The sequence below is a fragment of the Aulostomus chinensis genome, chromosome 23 (genome assembly GCF_037954235.1).
Source record: "Aulostomus chinensis isolate RoL2024-O1b breed Wild chromosome 23, RoL_Achi_v1.0, whole genome shotgun sequence".
Taxonomy (NCBI): Eukaryota; Metazoa; Chordata; class Actinopteri; order Syngnathiformes; family Aulostomidae; genus Aulostomus; species Aulostomus chinensis.
The window spans coordinates 10,662,041-10,689,740 of NC_141342.1; the positions used below are offsets into that span (position 1 = coordinate 10,662,041).

The window sequence follows — 27,700 nt, forward strand, 5'->3', positions numbered from 1 at the left end:
TTCTCTGACACTGTATTCATTCGTTTCCAGAGTTCTAAACATTAACATCACGGTAGACCTTTTTGGTTGTTAAAGAGAGAGGCAAAACCAAAACAAGGGGAGGTTGAGGTTACTCATCAGGCAGCGGCACAAATCACCTTCCTCTGGGCTTTTAGTCGAAAATCACTGAATCTTCACAGCAGCTGACCTTCATGTGCCCTTTCATCTCACATCTACGCTACATAACACTCAAACACAACATCAAAACCCTCTTAAGTTGTAAACAATATTACAGATGCAGTCTGTTGAAACCGACTGTAAAATTGTAACTCTTGACTGAACTTTCTTTCGAGAGGGTGTCATTAAAATAATCAATCTCTGGAAGATCTCTGATCAAAATAAGGTCAAGTGAACACAGGGGAAGCTCGCCGAGAGGATAATTTCTCGCTTATGTGCTTTAAAAATGCCTTGCGCTGGATGTCAGAGCCTCATTTGGGGGTATGGAACGATGCCAGATGTGCTGTTTTGAAAGGTACTTGTTAAGAAACTGCATGTGTTTTGTTGCCAAAGCAAAGGGTTAAAGAGTCTTTAAGGTGCCGGCACTTAAAGAGCTGATTCGACCCGATGGGACTGCATGATGTTACCGGCCATTATTCAAAACCGAGATAAGCTAATTAGTTTCCTGGAGAGAGGCTGTTCTATTCTCACTTAACGCTGAGCAAAATGTGAAAACATTCCTTTAAAGTAAAGGAAAAAAAGAAAAAAGCCCAAAGTAAAACAATCACAGACCTAGAACAGGACGTCACCAAGCTGCAGCTGTTGTCCTCAAAATGTTATAAAGTCACAGACAAAAGGTTCGCTGCACCTGCTGCTGTCGTCACCGTGCAAAACTGTTGTAGAGACACTATGAAGTAGGACAAAAAAAAAAAAAAAAAAAAAATTCCAAGCAGGAGAAATCACAGTGTCAGTTGCTTGCAAGGACAGCGGCAGCCGCTGCTAATTATGCAAATGAGCTGATAAGGGAAGCGGAGAGGACTGATAAAACAAAACAGCCTCTTTTTAATCACAGTTGGAGTTTGCTGGAGTTGTGATCTCAGATCTATAATGTATGTTGTTAGATTCATAGTGTGTGTGTGTGTGTGTGTGTGTGTGTGTGTCGTGGGACCACACAGAGTAAACATCATCTTAAAGAACGCCTTGTCAGCTCGTGGTGGCAGCGATGATCCTGGAAAGACAGATGGTAATCAGAGAGCGCGCTCCTGAGTCATTCATCTCTCCTCGCCACGACACCTGTGGGCTATTTCATGTGGATTTATAGTCCATATGAAGGTTGGTGTTTCAGCTAAAGATTTGAGGAGATTCACAGTGGCCCATTTTTAGGAGTTCCACAAAATCGCAATTTCACAGTGTAGCAGACATTATGTGGTCTCTGATCTCTTCAAAGTAAAAGGACAAATTGAATTGGAGCAACATCTGAGTTTCCCTTTTAGACTTTTCTGCAGCTTTGCAACGTTTTTTGCAGTTTTGCTTCAACACAGTGGAGCCTGGAGACACTGTATATTGATGTTACCCTGATTAATATGAAATATGAGCAAATGTCTGGGGGTTTGATTGAGAAAATATGTTGATTTTAGTTACATGTACTGTCTTCAACTGAATGAATGATGTGATTTTGTAGAAGCATCATGACCAGTCCTTCCTCTTCCTAAAACAATCTCTCACCTGACATTTGTAACAAACTTTGACATCTTGTAGCTGAGGTATGCAAATATCAGCTCTGCAAAGCTGAACATAAAAAGCCAGACACGCTGATGAAATTGTCTGAAGGAAATTTGTACCTCCTTGGATTAAATTCCTTGAGTTTTGTTTTTTGATGTTTTGGCTTCTGGAAGTCATCTCCTTTGTATTCTGGAGATGTGATCAGCTCAAAATAAGGATGAGGTTTAACTGATTGATTAAAAAAAAAAAACTATTGAAAGATTACAAATATTGGTAGGCAGGAGTGTTCAGCTTTTGAAAGGGTTTGGGAACGTCTTGTAGATGTTTGTATTCTGTATCCATCTTGGCATAGGTCTTCCACAGTTCAATGGCAAAAACTACCCCAAATTGCATTAAATAAGAGTATTAAGGTATCAGAGTTAAACCAAGCACAGACCTCCTATCAGTAGAAGACACTTGTCAGGGACCTGACACCACCAGCTATGGGTTTGGGAGGAGGAGACAACCTGAGACCTCCAGCTCAGAGGAAGAGATGGGCTCCACAGGGAGGATACAAACTGCTCTCTCCTCCTGCTTGCTCGGCTTTGGTGAGAGGCTCCCAAATACAGGATGAATATTAAACAGGCCTGTCATGTGGGCTCTCCCGCTTAGGGGGATTTAAGATTTAGGATTCTCGCACTCAGCAGGAGCTGAGACGTGAGGTGTGCGATTATTTCGGTGCAGACTTGACACATTCCATCTCATGCTCGGATGAATTATTGTTGCCATCGTGAAGTCATCATCACCGTCCTCAAATCTTTTTGTGAGCTTGCAGCATGCAGTGAGCGTAGACAGTGAAAATGTTGTACTTTGTGTGGAGTATAGGTCAACTAGACACTCAGGGCTATATTCTATCTACCGCAGTATAATCCCCTGTGCAGCTCAGAGAACTGAGCTTCTGTCAAACTAAACTTACTGTTACTCTAGGCTGCCCTTAAGCTATGGGTCAACTCTGTATTTGGCAGTCTCTCCAGGATAAGGAGCAGACAAGGGATGGTAAGCTGATCGGAGGCCAGACTTTGACAGTGCCTGAGGCAACGCCTCTCTGTAGCCACTCCAGCGGAAGCTGCACCAGAGCACAGCAAATGCTTCAATTAAGAAACAGTAATCTAATCCTTGGAATGTATGGTGCATCATGCCTCTGCAAAGTTATAAACCTGATGTTTTGCACAGCTTTCTAGAGTTTGTGTATGTATGTGGGCGGCGGTTGATTACTGCGGCTATTTACAGTCGATCTGTGAAAAGTACACACACCCTGGAGGAAAGGAGATGATGCTCCTGAAAAAGAAATATTCTGGTTGGTGTTTTAAAGACGTCTAAATGGTTGCAGATCTTTTTTTTCCCCCTAAAATCTCTCGAGTTTAAGGGCAAACTGGGTTGTGTTTAAGCAAAAAATAAACATTCATGCGTTGATTCTCTGGTGCACGTTACTTATTTTATACAAGGAATAATATGATTTGGATGAAATATCTTACTGTGTTTGATGGTCTGGACCCACACAAGTTTAAAAAGACAACATTTCCAAAAATATTGTTTACTGGGGATTTACTGTGTGAGTTACCGAAGTGCTGTAAGAATTTGTTGGTTGACCGTCAAAGGTGGTATATCGTGACTGTATCTGAATATGTGTCGAAGTATTCAGTACTCTTCGATGTACTACGATAGAAGTACACCCGTATCTATACTCAACACTACACGCTTGTTACGTTTTGTGACTGCATCTTGGACAGACGTAAAACACCTGCTGAAGTATTCCAAACTATCTCTGTGGTACTTTCTAGTTACAATGACTGTCTACAGGATGACACACACCTACATGCTCGCACAGCAGGTAAATAGAAGGAAAGTTGTGTGTGAGAGAGAGAGAGAGAGAGAGAGAGAGAGAGAGAGAGAGAGAGAGAGAGAGAGAGAGAGAGAGAGAGAGAGAGAGAGAGAGAGAGAGAGAGAGAGAGAGAGAGAGAGAGAGAGAGAGAGAGAGAGAGAGAGAGAGAGAGAGAGAGAGAGAGAGAGAGAGAGAGAGAGAGAGAGAGAGAGAGAGAGAGGAGAGAGAGAGAGAGAGAGAGAGAGAGAGAGAGAGAGAGAGAGAGAGCGAGCTCTGCTGGAGCGTCAGTCAGGGAAACCTCCCTGCCGGTTGATACTTCTAGGCTGCTGTATTTGTACACACTTGCCTCAGACACATCTATCCTGTGTGCATTAAATCTTGATGTGCTGCAGTCAGCAGTCCTGCAGTGAGTCACAGGGCTGCCTCTGTCGGCTAATAAACTGGGGAAATGCCTGATCAGATTTATTTACCATGACCAAATAAGACGAGAGGGGGACTGATGGAGACTGGTGGGAGACTGTGTGCATGCACAGCAGCGGGGGCACGAGGATGCATTCGGAGCAACTTCTTCCTGTTTGTGGGATTTTTAAATATTTCAAGGCCCGATGACACAGAACAAGAAGTGAACAAGAAGAACAAGACAATGAAATTAACTAACTCAGTCCAATACACGGCTGAACACGGTAGTTTCTGACATGGTAACGGAGCCCCTTGCTGTGTCTGCACATCAAGATTTCACTGGATAACTAAATCGATGAAACACACAAAAGAAGATAAAATGGTCACCTTTTTTGCCTGCTCACGCTTGATGACGACCGTCTAGATTCTAGACAATTCTTATTCACAGTATAGATTTGTTTTCTGCCAGTAACTGATCATTTCTTAATTATAGCTTATACCAATAAAATAGCTGTCCTTTTTTAGTACTACAAATCAGTTTCACAAACACACTACTGTTATTGCGTTCAATTTTTTATGTGCTAATGCTAGCTGCTAATGCTTTGAGTTCTTTCAATACAAATCTGTTGCCAAGATGACCTTTCAGGTGACCTAAGATATTTTGTGACAGAACTTGGGCAACACCCCCCCCCCACCCATCACACGACACTTGTGGAACTATGTACTACAATTGCAACTGCATTCAAGTGTCCCTCTGGGTGCAACAGGTTGACATTTTACATAATATAGGCTGATAAATGCAGTAAGTGTTTGAAATAATAAAATAAAAGCACTGAGCCCAAGTTTAACAATATATATTTTGCTTTGACCCAAGAAAGCAAAACCGTTGAATAATTAATTTAGTCTTTTTAGAGACAATTTTCACATCTTGAGAATTTTTTGATGCAGTTTTCACAACATGCGAGTACTAATAATTAGTCAATCATTTTGTAGTACTGGTCGAACAGATAAATACTTTTAGTTGTATCTCTGTGCCCCCATGAAGAGGTGACATTCTCTTGATTTTGAAATTGAGCTTAATTTAATTTTCTATGTGAGCAGACAGTCTGGAGGTGAAGCAAAAATACGTAAATGTCAGGGTGACTCCGCTGGAGTCAGGCGATCTGTCACTTGGTCTTTTGTCTACATTACAGTCTCTTTGAAAAGCTCATGGCTTCAAATGTCATTGGATAAAGTGGCGTCCATTTCACAGGCTCATTTCAACTACAATAAGTGCTGTCAGACTGGGGGGAGCTCTATTAAAGACATTTTCCACCTGGGAAGGTGATGGACACCTCTGTGTCCTCCAGACATGAGGAGATAAGGGAAATATCTCCTGTCACTTATACTTTCCTTCAAGTAGAGTTTCATGAGTTGTAATCAGTCCTCATGTAACCAAACATCTTCATGTCTTCATCCATCTACAGGAGTTGTGGTGAAGTGTGTGTGTGTGTGTGTGTGTGGGGGGGGGGGGGCAAAACCTCAGATGATGTGAAGGGAAAGAAGGAGTCTGCGAACTTTTGCTTATCTGCGGTGTCAAGCTGTGGAGGAGCATCCGTACTGTCGGCATCCTCAAAGCGACAAAACAGCACACACCTGCGTTCCTGCACCACAGTCAGAGCAGCGACATCAATGAGGAAACATAACATGAATCAGCTTCTCTCGTCTCTACAAAATGAAGGGGAAAAAAAAAAACAGAAAACAAGGAAACAACAGTACAGCAGCACTGTCAAAGCTATTGCCGAGGGGGGGTGAATGCAATTCATCACTTCACATCACACCAATGTGGCCACTGCAAACACACCTCGTCCTTGGTTTCCGTGGAGATTCATTGTTTATCTGAACAGTTTTCCTGCCCTGTCCAAATCTGCCCTATGGCAGGAAACATATATTTATGCTACCCCAGGGGGCGTCAGGAAAAATCAATCAGTCTGTGAGCTGCTGAGGGGAGACTGCTCAGCATGGCATCAAATAAATGTAAGCATATCTAATCTAGGAGAGTTCGTATGTGGGAGCAAGTATGTCAATACCAGAGAGGGCAAAGAAGAAATTTAGAAATTAGCTTTTATCAAACTATGCCCATTAAATTGTCTGTAATACTAAATAGAAATTCTCATCACGACCAAAGTCGTTATCACTCACGATTGCTTTTCCAAGCACAATCACTGACCTTGGAGGGAAATTACTCAAATTCTCCAAACATTCCAATGACAAAGGGCTTTAGATATCATCCTGTGCTCAAGGTTCTGAAGCCGCAGTGACGGCTACAACAGGCCTGATGCCATCGGAGAACCTTGAAACTAACCGCCAAAGTAAATGGGATCTAAACCTATTAGAGAAATGGCATCCTCTCCAACTCCAGCTCCTTCAGTGAGGTTGCGTTACAGTCGTAATATCCATTTGTGCTGTTATCAGCACGGCTGCAGCGGTGCAGGAACTGAGCTTGGTGTCACCTAGGAAGTGTTGACCATGGGGTAGTTGAATGTGAGGGTTAGGAATTATCATAATCATGCTGGCAGCCTCTGCATCGCTCCAAGGTCACCCTGCCTCCTTGGTGCTTAGTTCTACTCAGCACCAGGGGAGTATATCAGAAACACCAGCAAACGCATCACATGTGGGGTTCAGTAGCTACACTAAGCTAAGAGAAAAACACAAGCCAGATTTACTTCACTATAACTATAATACATACTGCAGCGAGACATTCAAAGTAAGAGCAGGCAGGAAGTCATTGGTATTCAGCTGACAATGGTGACACGAAGATGCCGCCGCTGTCATGAAAATGGCTCCTGCTTTTCCCCAGATTCACCTCCAGCCATTCAACTCTTTTTAGATATCTCCACACCAGTGCTCCAAGAGTGAGTCAGGGCAAAAGTCAGAAAGGCCGAGTCACACCCCTCGAGCACTGAGAGTGATTTATCAAGCACTCCGTTCTTCTCTCTTGTTCTGCCCTCTCTCGTCTTTTCATCGCCATCTCTCTTGTTCAGTCGCCGCTGCTGATGCGGAGCGAAGGGATTCCATTTTCTACCCAGAGAAAAACTTTCATTGACTTCGAGAATATCTAAAAATTTTCACTCACAGTTATTGATTATCTTTTTAGCTCCTCCTGTATTTTAAAACACTTCAAAATGTTTGCTATAAAGACAGAAACAACACGATTACATATAACTAAAGCTGACAAAATCTCATCTTATTTGATTCTGAACCTTCACACTCTTCTCATGACGTGTCTTCAATAAAATGGCATCAGAGAAAGAGTTTTATAGTATATTATATTATATTATAACTTTTTTTGTACTGCTGTGTTAATTCATTTTTCGGAGGTTAGGATTTGCACAGAGACGTCAACCCCCATCAATTGCCAAACATCAGCAAAAAAAAGACGACGGTCAAAGTCACTGTTGGTGAGGCAGCGAGCCCCTCCATCCAGCCGGAGCAGCAGATATAATCATATTTGCCCTGCCTAAATATGTGAAGCACGCCTTTGAAAGTGAAAGGAAGTTATATAACGTGGATGTGGAAACAGTAGTGGAACAACAATAAGCCTCAAGACCTCCAGTCATTTGGGGACCTGCATTAACTTTTATTATCGCGCCAGAGGCCAGAAGCAACCATCAGGCTAAATTAAGAGCGACAACACAGCGACTCTCATGGCCGCGGCGGAAAGCTGACACCACCGCACTTCTGCCTGATATCAAAGCAACATTAATCAACCGCTGAAGGATTAAACGGCACATGTAAACTCTGCGTGGTGCTTTTTAAGCAATGACAACATCAACTCGCTGGCAACAATGAGATTACGTTGACGTGCATTCATTTATCACATTTCTATTGCAATCCCCAGAATGTCTCGTCCTCTTTCTGACTGGAGATACCAAGAAGCAGCCCAAGCAGCGTGCTCTCATCACAATAAACAGTGTTCCGTTAACAGGCTTCTGTACACATGAAGGAGTAAATATTCCTGCATAATTCAAAACGTATTGGTAGGAGCCAAAAGGAGTTGATGCAAGGGCTGTTGAATGAAACATCTGAGTACAATTCCTTTATGTAGCCAGAGAAATATCCCAGAATCCCCCTGTTCACACAATTATAATCACATCGTCCAAGAACAACAAGAGTGTTTCAGCCAATGAGGGTTGAGGTTTTGAAGAGAGCAACATCCTCTAAATGTGATGGCACTACAACTGATACAACAAAATTCACATTTCGCCTCAAGTCTTTGTTTTATCACATTAATGTGAAAAGAATTGACCTTGCCCGGCCCCACAGAGCAGTGAATAAAAAAAAAAAGTATGTTGACATCATAGATCCTCATCACCACTCTGATATACGAGTTGAACAGCGAGACAGAAGACCTGCAAGTGTGAAAGAGGCTGCTGGATGATTTGGATTGTTGTCAGTGTGAGATCTTAGATGGGGAAGACGCCCTGAGGCTCGCACACGTCCACCAGGAAACAAATACGGTGTTCAGGCACCTGTTGACGTCCTGAAGAAGCTGCTGACTCGAGGGAAGAGAAGACGGGGGGGGGGGGGGAATCCCTGACGCTTGTGTTTAATGTGGAGCTGGGCTGAAATGTTGAACATGACTCATCATCTCTCAAACAAAGTCCAGATATTTGACTGCATCCATTTGCAAACATTAATTTGAAGTAGAGCTCTCCACATAGTGTTAGTGCAGCAGAGCCATGAAGGATTACTGAATGGATGCCCAATGAGCAAGGACAACCACCGAGGTCTTTGCGGCTCTGTCAGAAAAAATAATTACACAATTATTCCTTTTTTCCCACCACAAGGACAAAATGTGCCATGTGGTTTGTAATTTTGGAATGGTGCACCACATCTTAAATTTTCGATAGCATCACAGGAGAGTTAAGTTGTAATGCAAGTAAGATATGTATGAACAGTTTTATCCTGTAGTTGAAGCATCTTCAAAAATGCCTCTCTCTTGGCTTTGAAAGAAAAACCTGCCGTGCAGAAATTCTCCATTCACACACACACACACACACACACACACACACACACACACACACACACTACCTGCTTCACATCGCTCTGTGAACACACACCCACTGAGTGCAACTACAACCTGGGAGACAAAAAAAAACCAACCTAACAACATGCATGGGAGAGCAGAGAGCAACAGCTGACATGATTGAAGTCATGAGCTAGAATCAGACAGCATGAATATAAACATGAGACGGCCACAGGGCGATAAAATGGGAGGAAAATCCAAAGGACCGGGCAATTTCTTACATCCACTAGCAATCATATGTTGACAAAGACTGAGGGGAAACTGTCAAAATGTAAAGTGTGAGGCAGCGATAGGCTGTGTAGTAACAAGACAGTGTGCACAAGCAGAGCAGAGTAGTGTGTGAAGCTAAGTAGGCACTGGAACAAATCATCAGATCACACATTCATATTTTTGCTTTGTTTGCCATATAACCTAAAAACAAATGTAAAAAAAAAAAAACAACTTACCCAAACATAAAAATCTGTCTGTAACATCCACACAAAGCTACACACTAGAATGCTATTGTAGCATCAGTTTGGAGCGGGCCAGATAGCGGCAATGCGTGTCCTTCACAGTGGAGCATCAAGCTCAATGCTAACAGCAGCATGCTAACATGCACGCTACAATGGCAATGACAAATACTGAGTATAGCAGATAAAAAGTGAAAGAACAGCTGAGGTTGCTTAAAATGAAACATGTGCTTCATCAACATGATATTTTCACTGTATATGATAACCCACTCTGATGATACTACGCATCTCAGTTATCACCCAATGATGAACACTGTTAACGGTTTCTCTGGCTGTTAATGGAATGAAAGCTGGGAAGATTTATTTGAATGGAAGGTAGTGTCAAAGAGGAAAGGTGATGTGCACGAGCGGGCCAAAGTCTTCATCCGGTCTTTCCCCCCCCCCCCCCCCCTGTGATACCTCAGATAGCATCAGTGTTGCTACCATGGATTACATTGAAAACGTCGTATCCCCTCAACTCTTTTGTTCACAAAGCAAAATATTCACCAAAATTTTGTGCTAAATGTGAAGTCTGAACACCACCAACCTTATTCCTATTTAACCTTCGCACATGTTCCAGCGGTCCGTCCAGTAGCTGCTGATGACAGTCATGGACTGACTGAGCAACAGTGTCACATGAACGTCAGCATGAAATGAGTAAAAGATTTTTCACCACTGTTCACTGTGCTGACTAAATGTCTACCAATAAATCACCCCTGCCCCGTTCTACCTCCTCCACCGACCTCTCACCTGGTAGCAGTGTCACTCTACTCCTCACAGAGGCTCTAACAACCTCCACCCAGACTCAAAACACACAGAATTATGCTCTTCAACAGTCCCGGTGTACTCCACAACCTGACACTCTCCGACAGATCAGAGCGTGTGGAGCTGACTGGCGCAGCTTCAGTTCTAGCTCCTCACTGCAAGCTGTTCTTCCATTTATTCTCCTCCTTTACCAGTTTGGGAATTGGAGTCAGACTGGTGATATCGTGTTGAAAGTTAAATAGAGTAAAAAGTCAAAGTCAGTATTTTCAGATTCAGATTCAAGTTGTTTAACAGGAGCGTAGACATGCAAATGAATACAGATCGACCTCAGGACCTGGGGGGGTACAAATGTCACCAAGCACAATCTCTTCATCGCTTTCTTCTCCCTGTTTGATTCTGGCTGCAGCTTAAATCTCCAAACAGCATCTCCAACTGCACTCTGGCTAATTCCCCGGAGAGAAACCCCGCATTACTCTCCCACTTTTCCTCATCTAAGTCCCACGCTCGCTCCCTCTCTCTCTCTGTCGTCACTGCTAAAGTAAATCAAAGCCACAATAATTCACGAGTCTTAAAAGAGTGTGTGCATGTGAGTGTGTGTCTGATTTTGTTTGTATGGGGGAATGAGGATTTGAGCTGAATTAACTCAATTTTACATTGTGCAGGGAAAAGACGGGAAAAGGAACTCGAAAGAATTGGAAGTTTTAGTCGTGTAGAGAGAACCGCCTTGGTATCAGGTCGGTGAAAGTGAATGAATCAGTCTTCATGGTAATCAAATAATAGTTAGTGAGAGACTTACGAGATCCAAGTCGGAGGTTGTTCCACGGCAAAGATGAGAGGAGATTTACGTAGTTGTGTTGATATGACTTCTGCAAATACGCATTCACTGAAAAACTGCCAAGAGCGACCCACGTCTAGCAATCAGTGTGGATATAAAACACCAAATCTCCAAATTGATGTGATGGAGGATCATAGCAAACGCGGTTTTCCTTGTCAACAAAGACACGAGTGCTACATCTCGACTTCTTGGTGTGAGGACAAGATGACAAGTTCAGGCTCTCGGAAGCAGTAGAAGTGGCGGCGTCAAAATACCGTGTGGTAATTAGTCTTTAGTGATCCTGACGAGCAACGAGTAAACAACAAAAAAAAGGACCCACTTTGGTATTTATATGAGGTTTAGCAACAAAACCAAAACGACAAAAGGTCTGGCAACAAATTGGCCGTCACACGTTTGCTCTGCTTCCACTGGTGGTTTTTAGCCACAGTCATTATGTGTCAGAGAAAAATGCTAAATACCCAATGTACACTCGCTGCTCGGCATCAAACTGCTAACACTTTTAGCGTCTAAACTGCCAGATTGTCACAGCTCCTGGCCAACCACGACCCCTCCACCTGTTTCCCATTCTCTAACAAGCACACCCGCAGCAGATCCCGCTGGAGGCGTACTTAAACCCAAGCCCTTCACCCTGTTTTCTGCCAGATCGTTGAGTTATAGCACGCTTCTCGCACTTCCGAAAACTGCGTTCCCTTATCCTGCCTTCTTCCCCGCCCGTCGGCCCCGCCTGCCAGCCCCATGCAATCCCTCTCCCGTCTGCCTGGTGACCCTGCCCCTATGTCTATAGAATACCCGATACCAACCTACGCCTGATCCTCGGCCCCGCTCCTGTCCCCCCAATCAGTTTGAATAAAGACTATTTGTGCTCCAGTTGATGCGTTTGGGTCCTGCTCCACAATTCTTGTCACAGATACGCTAATCAACGTGTTTGTTTTCAAGTTCACTGCACCAACTTAAAAGTTGACAATTTGTCAGTATTGAGGTTTCAACAAGTTTCTGCTGCCCCCCAGCGGCCAAAACACAAGCAGATTTAAGTACACAGCTGCAAATGGACAGCGATGTTTTTAACTTCATTATGAAATAAAAATATGTAATAACAAGTGATGCCTTGTTTTGTTTTAATGCAAATGCAAATTCCTTGAACGTTTCTTCAAAATGTCAAGTAAAAACTGGACAAGAATCAACCTTGGCATTCATTTTGAAGACCACTGATTTATGTAATAGTTATTTTTAAAGGACACTCACCGGCCAGAACTCCCGCCATATAAAGCAGACTTATTCGTAAGACTCCATGGACCATTTCCAAAGGAACGCCAATCATTAGCTGCAGTAGAGCATTGAAGCCCAGCTGCTCCAAACTAAAGAGAGGGGTGCAAGAAGGGGTGGGGTTGGGGGTGCAAGATAAAGACGACAGCGTGAGAGCGCTGCTGCGCATCATCTGCAACAACTCACAGGATTTCAGAGGTCTACAAGTAGCGAGTTCAAGAACGTACCCAACGTGCATGAACATGTAGCTGAAGAAGCGCCACACTTGTGCACGGTGACCGGGGTGGTAGACCAAGGGGCTCTTCATGAAGTCAGACTCATAGGTCTGCAGCACCCATTTGTTTAGCATGACGCCGTAGCACATGAAGACGATAATCTGCAACCGAGACAGAGAAACAACACCAACCTGTCAGTTCCTGCTGACCCATTACGCCCTTGTAGAAAAGGTGGAAAGTGCCAAGCAAACAAAACCCACTGTTAATTATGAGAGACGCATGGTGTTGCCTTCTTTTTCTGTATTCAGCTGATGCTTTTTAAACATGAGGAGACTATTACTGCTCACAGAAAAAAGGCACATCTGGTTCAATTCCATTAATTTCTTTTCATAGAATAATGAGGCATTGTCTCTGTGAATTAAAATGAACTGTTATTATCCCATTCTCATTGTCATTGCAGACCATTCACAGTCATTTAGGGGCATTATAAGAGCACTTGGCTTTCTTTTCTTCAGAAATGGGATGATTTCGAGGGAAATGATGAAGTTTTGTGAAGAGGCTATATTTTTTTTTCCCCCCTTCTTAATCCCCCAATCATTCAACTGTGCTCCTTGACAGCTTCAGCTTTTCTTTTCTTCTTTTTTTTTTTCCTTCCAGTGATTATAATAGGTCAATTAATGCCACTGTGGTGGTCAGGGTGCTCACTGACCTACTTTCCTTGTGGCAAAAACCAGGAGAAAAAAAACCCCAAAACCCCGATGGAGGGTTTTGAATGACATTTAATCCACCAAGCTCCTCACTCCCAAATGTGTCACCAGCTCATATCAAACCTTTCAGAAAATAATGTGATCAATAAGTGAAGCCAGCAGAGCAGGTTCAAGATTGTATTCTGGTTAAGTGGCACCAAAATATTCCAGGCCACGTGTCTAAATCAGACAATCGCTCTACATCCTCTTAGACTCACCTGGACAATGGTGACTACGGCGATGAAGACAGGTGGGGGACACAGGCGGTTCTGGTGGAAGTACCACCGTCTATCGGTCTCGCAGGGAAGGATCTCGTAGGCCACATAACGAACGAAGCGTTTGTACAGACCAAGCCCCGTCTCGTCCAACAGGATCTCCCTTTGCAGCGTGCGGCGGCCATTGGCGATGGCCCGTCGGAAACTGCTGGAGCGTTTACTGCTCATCTGGGGAGAAGATGACAAAGTTTACCACAGTGAGAGTGTAAACGTACAAACTTCAACACCAACATCCAACAAGTTCGTCACTTGAATCTTCCACATCAAGAATATTTTTCACCACGAGCGTTGAAGCCCTTCTCAAGTCAGGGAATGTTTTTTCCTTTCATTCCTGCGATTGAAAATTTGAAATTCACTGCTTAGAATAATTTTTCTGATTGGTATCAAATTTCTCTGCATATTAAAATGATTTTAAGAGGCAGGTCTGCAATTATGATATGTGACATACCAATATTTTAGAAGCCAACTGAATCAGTACACAAACACTGAGAATGGATACATTTGTGCTTCGCTGTTACATTTTTACAATCAATTTTTTTAATCATTGCCCTATAAATAAAGGAGGGAAATGGGTTATAAGGATTTGAATGTGTAAAACTTTTCTTTTGAAAAAAAAAAACCATGTCAGATACACTTTGCGGTAGTTTTTTATTTTATTTTCTTGTCTAAATAAATACTGACGCTTAAGGGTAAATGGCAGAGATCTTGAACCAGGATTTTTACAGTTGCACAGGAATTCTAAAAACTTTATCATAGCTACTCAGTACAAGAGTACCGAATAACTCATGCAGGCAACACAATGAAACCAAGTCAGACGGTCACTTTATTTAAGGGTAAGTAAGAATTATCTCTTATCTTTTCCAGCGTAGTTAGTCACAATTAGGAATCTGGAGACGTCTGCTTACAATTTTTATTTCGCCAACTTTACTTGAAGTCATTTTATGAACATTAATTTCAGCAGCTGGAGGATACACCTAACGAAGACGGATAAAATCTCGTCTCCCGCTGCTGAATTTCTCATCTTACAATTACGTCCTTAATTTTCTTCACACTAAGTGGATCAAACATCAGTAAAAGGAGAGTTTCTTTTCATATAATCTCAGGGAAAGTCATCAGTGTGACTAATCATCTTAGATTGGGGCGAGCCAACATTCATAAAGCACTGACTTCACAAGGGATAGCAGCGATCTTCTGCTTTTATCATCAGCTCGTCAGGGGACAGACAGGGGACACTCGAATCTTTGTACAGAATATTTCCTTTGTCCTGACATTGTTCAAAGGCTTCAATCACGGACAATTCTTTGTGCTGCTGTAGAGAAACTGTATTATTTAATATTATATTTGTATCTTGTATGTACTGACTAATGGGTCCCCTCCACACAAAAAGAATGACCCAGAACAGCTTTTCAGACAAAATGAATCGTTGGAATCTTAAAACTGGTAAAAGTTTTTTTTTTTTGTGTGTGTTCAACAGTATTTCAACAGACTCTACAGTCTCACCTTTGTCACAGAAAACTAAACAGAACCAAAGCAACAACAAGCAGAGAAGAAAGAACAAGTAAATACAAAAAATATAGGGATGAATGTGCTTCATATGCAGTACAAAGGGCAATGGAAAATGCTGCTGGAATAAATGGCGAAATTATCTTGTAAAACACAACTAGTGTTTTATGCATGTGCAATCACTTTCAACTTGGTTTTCTTTCTATACTTCAAATTTGGCAGGTGTAATGGTGTAATGATGGGGATTCATAGAAGTAAAACACTAAGTAGTTATATTTATAGTTACATTTTAGCCACCTTCACCCAAAAGTCCGGAAAAAGGTTGCACTCTCATTTCAGGGGCCTTGATTTTCGACTGTAAAGCTGCGAACGACGGCTTGCTCAAAAGCTCAGTGACGTTGATCTAGTTGATGTCTTTATTAAACTGATAAAAGTCATGTTTTGCTTGGAAGATTTAGTCATGTCTCGCTCAGTACCGTCTCATTCTGAAAAGGTGCTAAACTAGTTTTTTATAGGAGGGATTTTGCCCTTGTAAAGCAAGTTGTTGTTTTTTTTGACAAGTCGAATTCCAGGAGAAGAGGGAAAAGATCATTTTACATGTAGAGTGTAGGTTTCTTTAGCGAGCAAGAGCTCTGGAGGCCAGTGAGACCAACTCTCCCAAAGTTCTGAGAGGCTTAGGATGAGAACTATGCTACTGTAATGCCAGTATTTTGACAGCCAAGGCAAAGAACTGTCAGGAAAACAGAAGATCTTCTCTGCCAAAGTTACCACTGAAAATATGGCCGGACTCTGCCGCTCTGGCAGGGTTCCTTTGATATCTGTGTTTCTTTTCAGACAACAACCACGCATATTTCAGAGGTAAGATTTTCCCTACAATACCAGATGTCTGATGTCTCCATTGCAGCCGGCACTGTGAGGACCGGCTGAGTAAGCAATTATCTCTAAATTAAAGTCTGTGTTACGATATGATTCGACAGTTTATGAAAATGAGTTTCGAGGAAGGGAGGAAAAAAGAGACGGTGTGTAGGCAGCAGCTGCTACTGTTCACAGTATTAATCTGCAACAGCAGAATCTGTGCAAGTGTCTCATAATAATAAGCGTCATGTGAAGTGTACGCAACCTCCAGAGGGTGCCTGAAGGAAGTAAAGCCCGCCATTAAAGTGCAGCATGTGTGGTTGCGCGGCCAGGTCCCGCTGCTCGGAGGCTCATTAGACATGGATACACTGGGAGGTATATTGAAGGATACATATCTATAAAAGCTAATGAGCTAAACAAATAAATGACCAAATAATGAAGAAGAAATCAAGAGATTGTTCTACCCCCCCCCCCCCCAAAAAAAAAATCCTCCAGGAAAAACAGGATAAAAAGTGCTGATCTAGTTTGGAAGTTAGCAAAGCAGGATGTTGTAACTAAATGTGGGTAATTATGACACTGGTGGATGAAGGTGTGAGGGCCTGTTTCACTGTGATAACCACAACGATGGAGAGCTGGGCCGCTGGCTCTCCCGCAGATGGAAGGAGGCATATTTAGTATGGAAATCAGGGCCAAGAAATGCAATTAGACTATACTTGGAGCAGGGAGGGAAAACAGAAGAAAAGGGGACATAAGGAGGGAAAAAAAGAGAGGAAATTTAGCCATTAAAATGAGATGCCTGTCTGAGGTTTTGACAGCACCAGTGGATGATGAAGATGAGACATCCTCCTTTCTTACTCTTCATGTAGGTGAAGTGATGATGAAACAGAGAATTTATGGAAACAAGAGAGGTAGAACGCAGTCACAGTAATGGACGTAATTGTGTTTTTTGTTCTCCGTTTCTGAATTTGTTTCATCTGTGCTCAGCTTGGTGACAACACTTGACATTTCCCTACCTTATACTGTCTTCTCTCCCATTCATACTGTCTTTGTGAAAATGTGTTCCCCCTGGAGACACGGCTAAGCAAAGCTGTCACTCTCCTGCGTCTCTAATGTGAGCATTAACAGCTTTTTGAAGGGAAGAAAGGAAAGAGAAACAAACGATATCTATGGGGCAAACAAGATAAAAATCACATGATGTTACAAAAACTTTGGAAGAGAAAGAACCTCCTGACTTAAGGGCCTAGGTCCCTGATGAGGCACAGTCTGCCAGGATGTTGAGGCCAAGAGTCCAAAGACAGATGAGAGTATTCGTCTTCAGGGCCAGCTGAACGGGTCAAACTAGGTGTGAGTATGTGTCAAACAGCGAGGGTCCACCCTCCTCCTCATCTCGGTAGCAGCGTGTTGTCTACAGTACATGCTGCTCCCAGCTACAGTCAATTGTCCTTGATGGATTAATTAGCAACACCACATGGTCAATAACTCACAGCTCAATACTAATTAGTAGTAACAATCCAAAAATGTGCTTTAAAGGCCATTGGAGCCTTCATCTGCACTGCAGATACAAAATCCATTAACTGTCCTCATTTTGCTCAAGGTTTATGGAACAACTTGAGAGGCGGCCATCTTTCACTCACTTACACACACAAGTGATAAATCATGTACAATGTCTAGAACATCAGACATCTGAGGGAATTGATCACGTTTACCTAGTGACTCACCACCGCCCAGCTAACAGTGTCACAATACCCATTTACCATCTAATTTGTGAGTCATTTAGAGGACCAGAACCCCCCCTCTCTCTTTGTCTCTGACACACACACACACACACACACACACACACACACACACACACACACATATATATACACAAACTGGTGCTCTCTTGCAGCAGATCTCAGCCCTGCATTTGCTGATTCCGCCCTGACCCAGATACTCACGTTTCTTTCTTGAGTGACTTTTACCTTCTCCCCCCCCCCTGCAGCAGTTCATGGCCAAAGCTTTGGTTCATGGTTTAATCATTACTGTGCTAGAACTCAGACCAAAAAAGGTCCAGCACATTTTAGCAGAGTGCATCATTTTTAGCCGGCAAGAGCCATGGTTGTCGATTTACCATCTAAAACAGAAAGTGTCTTGACTGGTGTGTGATGTGATGTACTAAGTCGCATGTGTGTCCCTGGGGGTGCACAGCAGGATATAAATATCACTAAAATGACTTGTCATTTACTTGTGGAGTCTCTCTTGACTTGATTGTAGGGTGAAGGTGACAATACAGCATGAAATATGAGACTCCCTCCTTTTAAAGATAAAATCGGTATCACATAGGTAATAGGTGTTACGTTAGTGTTTGTTTAACTACACCTCCTGAGGGAAAAGCAATTGTAACATTTATGGAGAAGGGGTGAAAAAGGAGCAGCAGTTTTAAGTTCTCTAACAAAGAGAATCCCTGCCATAATGACTAAAATACACCCTCTCTCTGTGTAATTAACCATGGCAGCCATCTTGGATCTCCAACTCATATTAGCCAAATTACCACCCGAAGGAAAACAATGACACACTTCTTCAATTACACAGCTGCTACATGATAACATCAGAGGCCTCTCTTTTCAGAAATTGATACAGACACAGTAATCTATACAACTTCAGAATGGCCTGGGTTTAACCTGAATTCATAAACAAACAGTTGTCTTTTGCTAAATCGTCCCTCACATGCACACATAATTTTCCCAGTGTGAACTGTAACACCCTTTCACTCACACTCCTGCATTTGCTTGTGTGTAAATGTGATAAAAGTGATGTGGAATGTGCACTGGTTGTCTTGAGGTGAAGGATTTTTGTGCAAATGTGCTCCAGATTAGCAGTCAGATCCAGACCTATACTCCTCGGGAGTGTGTATGGGTGTGTGAGCGAACGTGTGCATCTGTGTGTATGTCTGCACAAGTTCCCCAAGAGAGGTTTTAGCAGAGCGTTACTTATTCACCCCTCTGGCTGAACTGATGGAGTACTTTGGCTACAATCACCCTGCATAAAAGATGAGACGAACATGAGCGATGTCAGAGACAGTCGTGTACTTACATACACGCATCCACGCATGCACGCACGCACACACACACAAACACGCATGCACAAAGGGACATCAGAGAAGTTGTTGCTTAACCGTGCGATTCAAACACATTTCCATTTGCTAAGGTCGAGTATGATGGCGCAAGATCCATGGCTTCAAAACCAGTCAGCTAGATGTTGAACGCATTTGTCAGACACACAAACTGAGAAATTGAAACATGGCAGCAGGACACACATACACAGACACACACTCGCACCGCACTAAGTTAATTTTAATAATGTGCAGTGGTGTTCCATCTTCCGCAGCCACCAGGCTTTGGCTGGTGCTGAACTTTCCAAATCTAAATAATAGAAATCAAAAGAGAATCACAAATCACCGAGACATTTCTTAGAAATTAGTTGATCATGAGCAAATCCATAACATTTGTAAATGGCAGGATTATTCTATAACAAATCACAAATATGTCTTAAGTCATCTACAGCTTGTAGAAATATGCACAAACAAATTAGTAGTAAAAGTTTTGCAAGGATTTGTTGATATAAATTAGGCCAGTTAGGCATCATGTGTCAACGCACTCATCTAGAATACAATTTAAAGTGTTTTTGTGTTTTCATATCTAAATCACAAACAATAACTAATGCTTAAAAGGCTAATCACTTTCAAATAATGAACTTTAAAGCTGTTATGAACACTTTTAGATCCTGAGGTGTAAAAAGTTCATCACCACATTACATATGCATGTATTCTCCCTTAGCTGTTAAAAACGATCTATATGCGTCATTTGAAAACCTTTAGCGGCCCTCTGATTGTGTCCATGGCATCAGTTTTCATGGTCAGTTTTTATTCAGCGAGGCAGGAATATTTGGGGTTGAAAATAATTAACAGCTAGCTAAAGAGATTGATTATCATAAAGGTCGATTAAATATTAGCTTGGAACATTTGTTACTCCATTGTTGCAATAACACCTTTGTCCCTTTGATGCGGCCCTCGCCTATAAATGATAGTAGACAGTATATAATAGACAGATTAGCGGCTTAAAAAAACAAAGAGTTAAATGGAATGTTTGATTTGGTGTCATGCAAAAACAAAATGCCATGAAAGCGCACACCAAACATGCTGTGTGGCTTCGTGGCGGAACTCGAATCGCATCCTTGATAGCAGAGAGCGATATGAGTGACACACAAACAGCTGATCACAAAAAAGTGAGTTACTGCTGCTGCAGGATTTGACCGTGGCACTGCTGCGAATCACTGCTGAAAATATAAATATATTTTACGATATTTGGACACCGTCGTTATGGTCTGGCTGGGTTTAGAGAAAGGTTACGGTTCAGGTTCAAAAAAGCGCTGCTGTTTAGATGAGCGCACATGCATGAGTCACATTTATTTGACTCAGATGGGAAGTGACCAGTTACCGACACAACAACAGAAACAGCGTGGCGCTGGAGTGAGATATTACAGCAGATGGTGAGAAATTTCTTGATTAAAAAAAAAAAAAAAAAGGCAATCAGCTCAACAGTAAGGCAGTTTCTTTTTAAGTCAACCCGAGTTATAAATTGTGGGTGGATTCAAAATAAACGTATTAAATTCGACATGTTTTACACTACTGCCGATCATTTATACACTATTATATGAAGCATCATCTGTCACACACCTTGTGAGAGTGAGCGACAGACATGATGAAGGGAGATAGAAGTAGAGGAGCACACGAGAAAGAAAAAGAGAGGGAGGGAAAGAGGGAAAGATAAAAAGCAGAAACTAAGAACTGGAAAAGGGAAGAGAAGACGTGTGGCTTAAGAGGGAAAAAGACTTGGATGAAAATGATAAAAGTGAGAGAGCAGCAGGAAGAAATGAGAGGAGGCCGGAGGTAGTTTTACTGGTGATTTGGTTGAAAAGGTCACACATGCAACACTTTTCTGCAGGCAGAGAACAGAAATTTTAAGCGTCACATGTTCCGTGTTCAAACTGATTCATATCAACATTGGAATAGCTTCTAAATTAGTTCTCAAATCTGTGCTAGCAGCCCTCATGTGTATTAATAAGAGTCTGTCTATGTTATGCGCATATAAGAGCCAGACAGAGAGGAAGTAGGTAGCTACATTAATTAATAATGAAAATGCTAGAGAGCGTCAGTGTATATGCTAATTTTATGCATGTACAGAATAGTGTGGGTTTGATCTGTGAGCACTCTCGCGTGTACATCAAACAAATCTTTAAAATCAGACCCGTGAGTCGATATCCGTGTGAGGTCGGGCATTCTCAAATTACCTCAGATTACTGCCTGCTACTAGCGATGCCGGGCTAATCGAAGGCAATTTGCATTTGGCTGATGGGCAGTTTTAAAAGTGTCTCCCTGTTGCTGTAAAAACCAAGGATCTTTTTTTTCTGTTTGTTTTTTTGACTTAACATAAGTTCAGGAGGAGTATAGAATAGAAGAGAGGAAATGAGAGGGGTATGGAAGAAGAGAGCTGGAGACTTCAAGAAGGACGGCTGACATAAGCGAGCAGCACGTCAACAGTGATTTCCGTCTCCGTCAGCAGAGAATCTCAGAAATGGGACCTGGTGGCCTTATGTGGCCTTCATTATAAACCACGGGTAGCACAAGACCAGGGACGAGAGATGCAGACTGGAATAAGGAGTCAGAGAGAGATACAAAAATAGAGGAGAAGGAAGTGGAAGCATGCCAGGAAATACACTGAATGACTCTTCCTTGGTGCCAAGAGTGTGAAAGAGTCAGGCTTTCTCATATAAAGCGCATGAATTTCTAATAGATCCAGTGATGCTAACACAGATTTGTGAGGAGCAAAAAATGAGGCATCAGCAGCCAGTTAATCTAAAAATGTAGACATCTTTCAAGGTATACATAATATCGGACGTTTTGCAATTACATTTTTTTAATCAAAGTATGCCAGTGAGGTGTGTAGGAAACTATAGAGTTCAGCATTACTATACATCATATTGAAATATGATTATGTGCATATATCATGCATGTATTATATATATATAAACAAAATGTATTACTTCAGCGCTGTCAGCTTGTCGCGTACCGTTTTTGAGGTTAAATGTTCGGATTTACAGACACATTAACTGGACAGACGGATCCTCTTTTGCAGGACAACGACCTGAATGGTCGAGTCGATTTTCACCACGGCGATGCTTGCTGGCTCCGTCTGGATCAATTCTGTAACCTTTCTAAAATCCCACAGTAGTGTGGGTGTATGTGTGTGTGTGTATTTGAGAACATTTCCATCTATACAGCAGGAAATGATATTTGACTGGCTCTCTAGCTGGTCTCCACTTACCAGCTCGATGAGCTCCTGGTAGCACACTTGTCCCTCTTCATTGCTCTGGACCAGCGCTAACAGCATGTCCAGTTTGGACGGGTCCAGCTGCAGTTCATGGTGCTCCACCAAGCTGGTGAAGTTCTCCACTGCGATGAAACCGGTGTTCTCTGGGTCCAGCTGAAAAAAAAAAGGAATACAAACTACATGATTGTACTGAAGAATTGTCTCTGTTTCATAATAATAAAGAAAAACAACTCTGTTGAGATAAAATGCCCCAAGATGGATGCTTCACAGACACACAATAGACACGTAAAACAGCAAATGAGAGTTCAGGGTCCTAATTTAAAACCTGACAGGGACACTGGTACTAATTTAGCTGTTCTGCCTCTATGATGCCTCTCAAAAGATGAGATCTGCTTTAAAAAAAACAACCCCATTTAACCTCATTAAAGGAGCAGGTCTGTCAAAGAAAACAGCAGGTGACTCTAGTTGCCGCGGGGAGCGGAGAGGCCACAGTTTCATTCGAATACACACTGACATGCGATAGAAATCCCTCAACTTTAAATAAGGTTGACTTTTAAGTCTTTGTTTCTGAGTGGATGCTTCATTTGATTGCGCCAGTGTGTCCTGAGTCACATTTGCAGCTCCCAGTCAGTCAGTCAGTGTGGTTTTTATAATCACCACTCACTCAGTGAGACCCACAGCCCCGTGGGTTATTACTGCTGATGCCTCTATGCCCTCCTCATAATTGATTTGAGCGGTAGAGTGTCATAAAAATGGCTGAGAGTAGCTGTCTAAAATAGCGCCCGGTTAAAAATGGCTAGTAAAGTATAGGGTGTGTGTCTATGCTTGGTTTATGTAATGTGGGGTTTTTTGGGGGGGGGGGGGGGGGGGCGTTTCACATGTTTATTGCTGGATTTTGTTCCCTCACATTCTACTAAATGAAATTAAATTGCTCTCGAATGGAGGATTAATTTCTCATGCCAGCTTTCTTTAGTGTATCTGACTGTTTGTGAAAACGCGCCTCAGGACAAAACGGAGCGGTACAAAGAGACCACATGGGAAGAGCCCTGGCTGCTTCTCATTTGACTGTTTCCTGAATGCTAACACAGCCTCATTAGGTTTCGGATAGTAAACCAACAGCTTCTTTTAGCCCCAGGGGGGATGGAGAGTGGAAGGGGATGGGGGGGCGAGTTTTCAGATGTTGCGTCAGTGTGGAGTCAGTCGTGCTGGATCATCGTTGCCCATGTCATGAGTCCACAAGAAGAATCACATCTCTCAGCCCAGCGTTACAGAAAAGCATAAGGAGGGCGGACTCTGCAGCGCCGTGTCAGTCTCTACTACAGGAGGCTCAAGATTAAAGCTCTACTGCTCAACTATGGAACAAAGAAGATCAATCAGGGAATCCACTGGTGTGAGCATGTGTCTGGGTGTGTGTATGTATGTGTCCTCGACTAAACGATATGTGTTTTTCTTTCCCTCAATAGCTTTTTACAATTAAGTTGGACACAAGTGTCCCTTTAATTCAATTTGATCTGCTTTTTTTACTCGCCTGAACACTTATGTGCTTATTCACCTGGGAGAGAGGAGTGGAGGAGGGAACTAATGGGCTGGTTCTGATGATGCTTGACTTAGAATGAGTGTTTTCCCGCTGTTGGTTGAGGAATGAACTAAATTACAATAATAACCTACAGTAACTCAGCAACCGAAGAATACATGCCCTGATACATCACTTCTCTCCAGGGCTTTCACTCTTGATGTCACGTGCATTGTTAGCACACGAGGGCAACATCCATATTTGACTTCTCTCCCTCATTGTCCCACATCTCAGCTGTTGATTGGCTCCGCCTGTCAACTAAAACAGCCTGACACACATGCAAAAACAAAATTTGTGAACAAAAACGAGCAAAGACGAGAGAGAAAATGCACCAAGGTCTATTTTTAGATAATCCCCTTAACTGTGTTCCATGGATGTTTGTTAAAACACGGTCCCCTTGAGGCACGCTGAGCAAAATGGTGCAGACTTGGCCAGTGTTTGTAACGTGTAGGGCTGTAACATGACATGGGGAGGGGAAGAGAGGATGGTGGGTGGTCGAGAGAGTGAAAGAGACGAAAATATTTCACCTACAGCAGCTGTAATAAATGGTTTTGGGTGTGTGAGTATGTGTGTTGTATACTTTCTGCAACAACCCCTACTTTGATTGACTTCAAATTGGGGAGTGCATTTCTAGAGATCTAAAGATGTGCAGTCCTGAGTTTGAAAGGGTTTTTAATGTGTGGTTCCTCTATTTATGGATGATGATGTTTATTTTTTTCTCTGCTAGCATTCAACCAGTTCATCACTGCAAGTAAATTAAGGGGTGGAGCTACTGGGTCAGTCTCTGTAGATCAATAAAGGGGTGGAGCTACTGAGTCAGTCTCTGTAGATCAATAAAGGGGTGGAACTACTGAGTCAGTCTCTGTAGATCAATAAAGGGGTGGAGCTACTGGGTCAGTCTGTAAATCAATAAAGGGGTGGAGCTACTGGGTCAGTCTGCAGATAATTAAAGGGGTGGAGCTACTGGGTCAGTTTCTGTAAATCAATTAAGGGGTGGAGCTACTGGGTCAGTTTCTGTAGATCAATTAAGGGGTGGAACTACTGGGTTAGTCTGTAAATCAATAAAGGGGTGGAGCAACAGGGTCAGTCTGCGGATAATTAAAGGGGTGGAGCTATTAGGTCAGTCTGTGCAGGTAAATAAAGGGGTGGGGTGTGTAGTAGCAGTAATAGTTCCATGAGTTTTCAAAGACATTCCATAATGACGCATACAGGTGTTTGGAGATGGGTTTTGAATATTCACTTCCTTAATATATCACAAGTGCAAAGTCAGATTGATGAACCATGCACACTTTTCAGCCAGCTTTAGCAGCCGTGATTCACTCTCATATTGTGAAGTATCACAAATACAGAGCCAGACATGTACCCGGGAAGTTGATAAAAGGCCAAAAAATACATAAGGGGAGTGAAATTTTAAACTTAACTTTGCTGTATCAATATGAAAGGTGATGTGATGTCAATGTTTTATTCACAGCATGTTTGTGCTGCGCCCTAGTGGCTAAAAAATCAGGTATAACGCAGTAGAGGGAGGAGAAGAACTGCCAGGGAACTGGAGAGGAGACAGAAAAGAAAGAATCACAGAATAAAAAAGCCTTGCCAGTGTCTGTTCTTCTGTGTGTGCGCCCCTAGCCCAGCAGTCTGGCAGCGAGTCCTCTTCTTCTCTATTTTACAAGAGGACTGTGACACACTCCAGTGCTCTGCATCCACTTGCCACAGAGGGGAGATAGATCAGAATCTAATGTGCTCCTGGCTCAGCCCGAGCTGACAGGGGGAACAGAGAGCCACACTGGGGACGTCTGATTACTGTCAGCCTCCATATGTCAGCACATCACTATGCATACAGCAGCAGAAAAGCGCTGCACTGTACATAGCTGCGCACATTTGACGTGAAAACCAAGCGTTGACTTCGAGCTGTCATATAGCACCGACACAATTGGCTTCGTCGTCTGACCTTATTCGGGAGGAACATCACACAGGGGAGAGAGTCTGCTGAGGATACAAGGGGGTGGAGGACTGGTTCATGCAGCCAATTAGGGTTATCAATTAGCGAGATGAGGTACACTGAGATGAATGAGTGTTTTCAAGAAGGGCATTTTTTTTTTTAATTCTAGGCAGGCTGGTGACATGTATGAATGAGAGGGAGAGAGAGAGAGAGAGAGAGAGAGAGAGAGCCGGAGAGAAGGAGTTGAAAGGAGGAAGGAAAAAGCAGTGAGAGGGAGGCAGTTATTGAAGCGATCCAACACTGGTGAGGGCGACACTTTGACAAGCTGCATAAGTTGCCATGGTTACCAGTTGCCTGTGTGTCATCCCTTTCTTGCATTTACGCCCTTTTTTCCCCCCTCTGACATATTGGTGTTCAAACAAGACACAAAAGAGAGTAAAAGACTATATAAGGAGGGAAGGGTGCAGATGCTGGAGAAGGAAAGAATAGGTGCAGATGGAGGGAAATAGACCAGTGAGATGAGAATGAGGTGTCAGTAAAATGAAGGCAGGGTTTACACATAAAGGGAGGTGTGGCAAGAGACTGTAGCTGCTAGGTGGCACTGTTAGGGCTGGGTGAGCAACCTAACCTGGCTGGTTTACGAACAGGGAGGAGGAGATAAACAAGACATGGGTGGAAATTAACACACGGATGCAGGGAGGAGGGCAAAGAGGAGTGAACTGCTGACTGCGGGGGAATGATGTCGGCGTTAACCCCCGAGACCTCTATTACCTTCAGCGCAGCCGCTCTGACTGACCCCAGACCACTTATCGGACTGTTCCACAGGAGCTCAAGAACAACCCCAGGAACAAACCACAGCCGTGATAATTGTGTAGGTACTCCTGTCGTCCTACATGTAGACGACAACAGGCAGAAAGTAGCAGTGGTGAAGATGTCCATGTTATAACCCTCATACCTTCGCCAAGGACTTTGAGCATGTTTACACCGGCCTGATTATTCCTGAACTTGTTTAGTAGCATGAGCCATGAAAGATAATTTTAAGGGAGTAATGGCTTTTTGAAAATAATGGCTTAGGGGGAGAAGGGCCCATCTGTTAGCTAAATTAAACATAGCAAATTCTTTTTTAAACACTTGTGTGGTGGAGATATTTGCTCCACGGAGTGTCCCTCTCACTGCAAATAAATGTCGGCTAATTCATTGATTAGTCAAATGACATTTAATCATTCTATGTGAAATTATTATTTTTTTTTTTGGTCTATTACAGCAAACATGTTTAAAAATCACGTGACATGAGTTCTCCACAAAGAGGCCAAAAAGGAGACACTTAAATGATCAATTCTGCACATTCTTGCTTCATGTAAGATTTCCATAGAGTAAATCAAATTTTGCATGAAGCAACAAGGTGTTGTTATTCTGCAGGCAACCACACTGAGCCAGACAGCTGCCTGCTACACAGACAGAAACCCACGTCAACTTTCCAACAGTCTTCCCAACACGAACAGATGTCTGGTTCTGCACCTGGGCTTGTTGTACCGTCCACCAAACAATCACTGGGGAAACCTGCTCATAAAATAGCATGAAAAGGTAGCTGCAAATGTCCCTTTGGTCCTTTTTGACGCGTTTGTGGACATCGCTCTTCAAAATTCATGCTGATGCTACCAATACATTTACTTACAAATACTTGTATAAAGACTTTCCTTTCATTTCTTAGAAGTGAAAACTCAAATTCTTTCAGATATTTGGAACAGTTGGAATTTGAAGACATCACCTTGCGTTTCTCAGGCACCTGTGGCTGTTTTAATAACCGACCTTAACTATTGATCGAAGACATAACTGGAATGATCAGTCG

The 27,700-nt window shown here is 42.7% G+C and overlaps 1 protein-coding gene across 4 annotated transcripts in view; it reads right to left on the reverse strand.

The window, feature by feature from the left end:
* rhbdl1 (rhomboid, veinlet-like 1 (Drosophila)) overlaps positions 1-27,700 on the reverse strand; it is a 54,642-nt gene that overhangs the window by 9,098 nt on the left and 17,844 nt on the right. For all 4 annotated transcript variants that reach the window (XM_086196462.1, XM_086196463.1, XM_086196464.1 and 1 more), the window contains 4 exons: positions 22,334-22,492; positions 13,557-13,781; positions 12,605-12,753; positions 12,357-12,469 (listed from right to left, as the gene is read on the reverse strand). In XM_086196462.1, the coding sequence (XP_086052588.1) occupies positions 12,357-12,469; positions 12,605-12,753; positions 13,557-13,781; positions 22,334-22,492 (646 nt within the window). The remainder of the gene's footprint in view (positions 1-12,356; positions 12,470-12,604; positions 12,754-13,556; positions 13,782-22,333; positions 22,493-27,700) is intronic.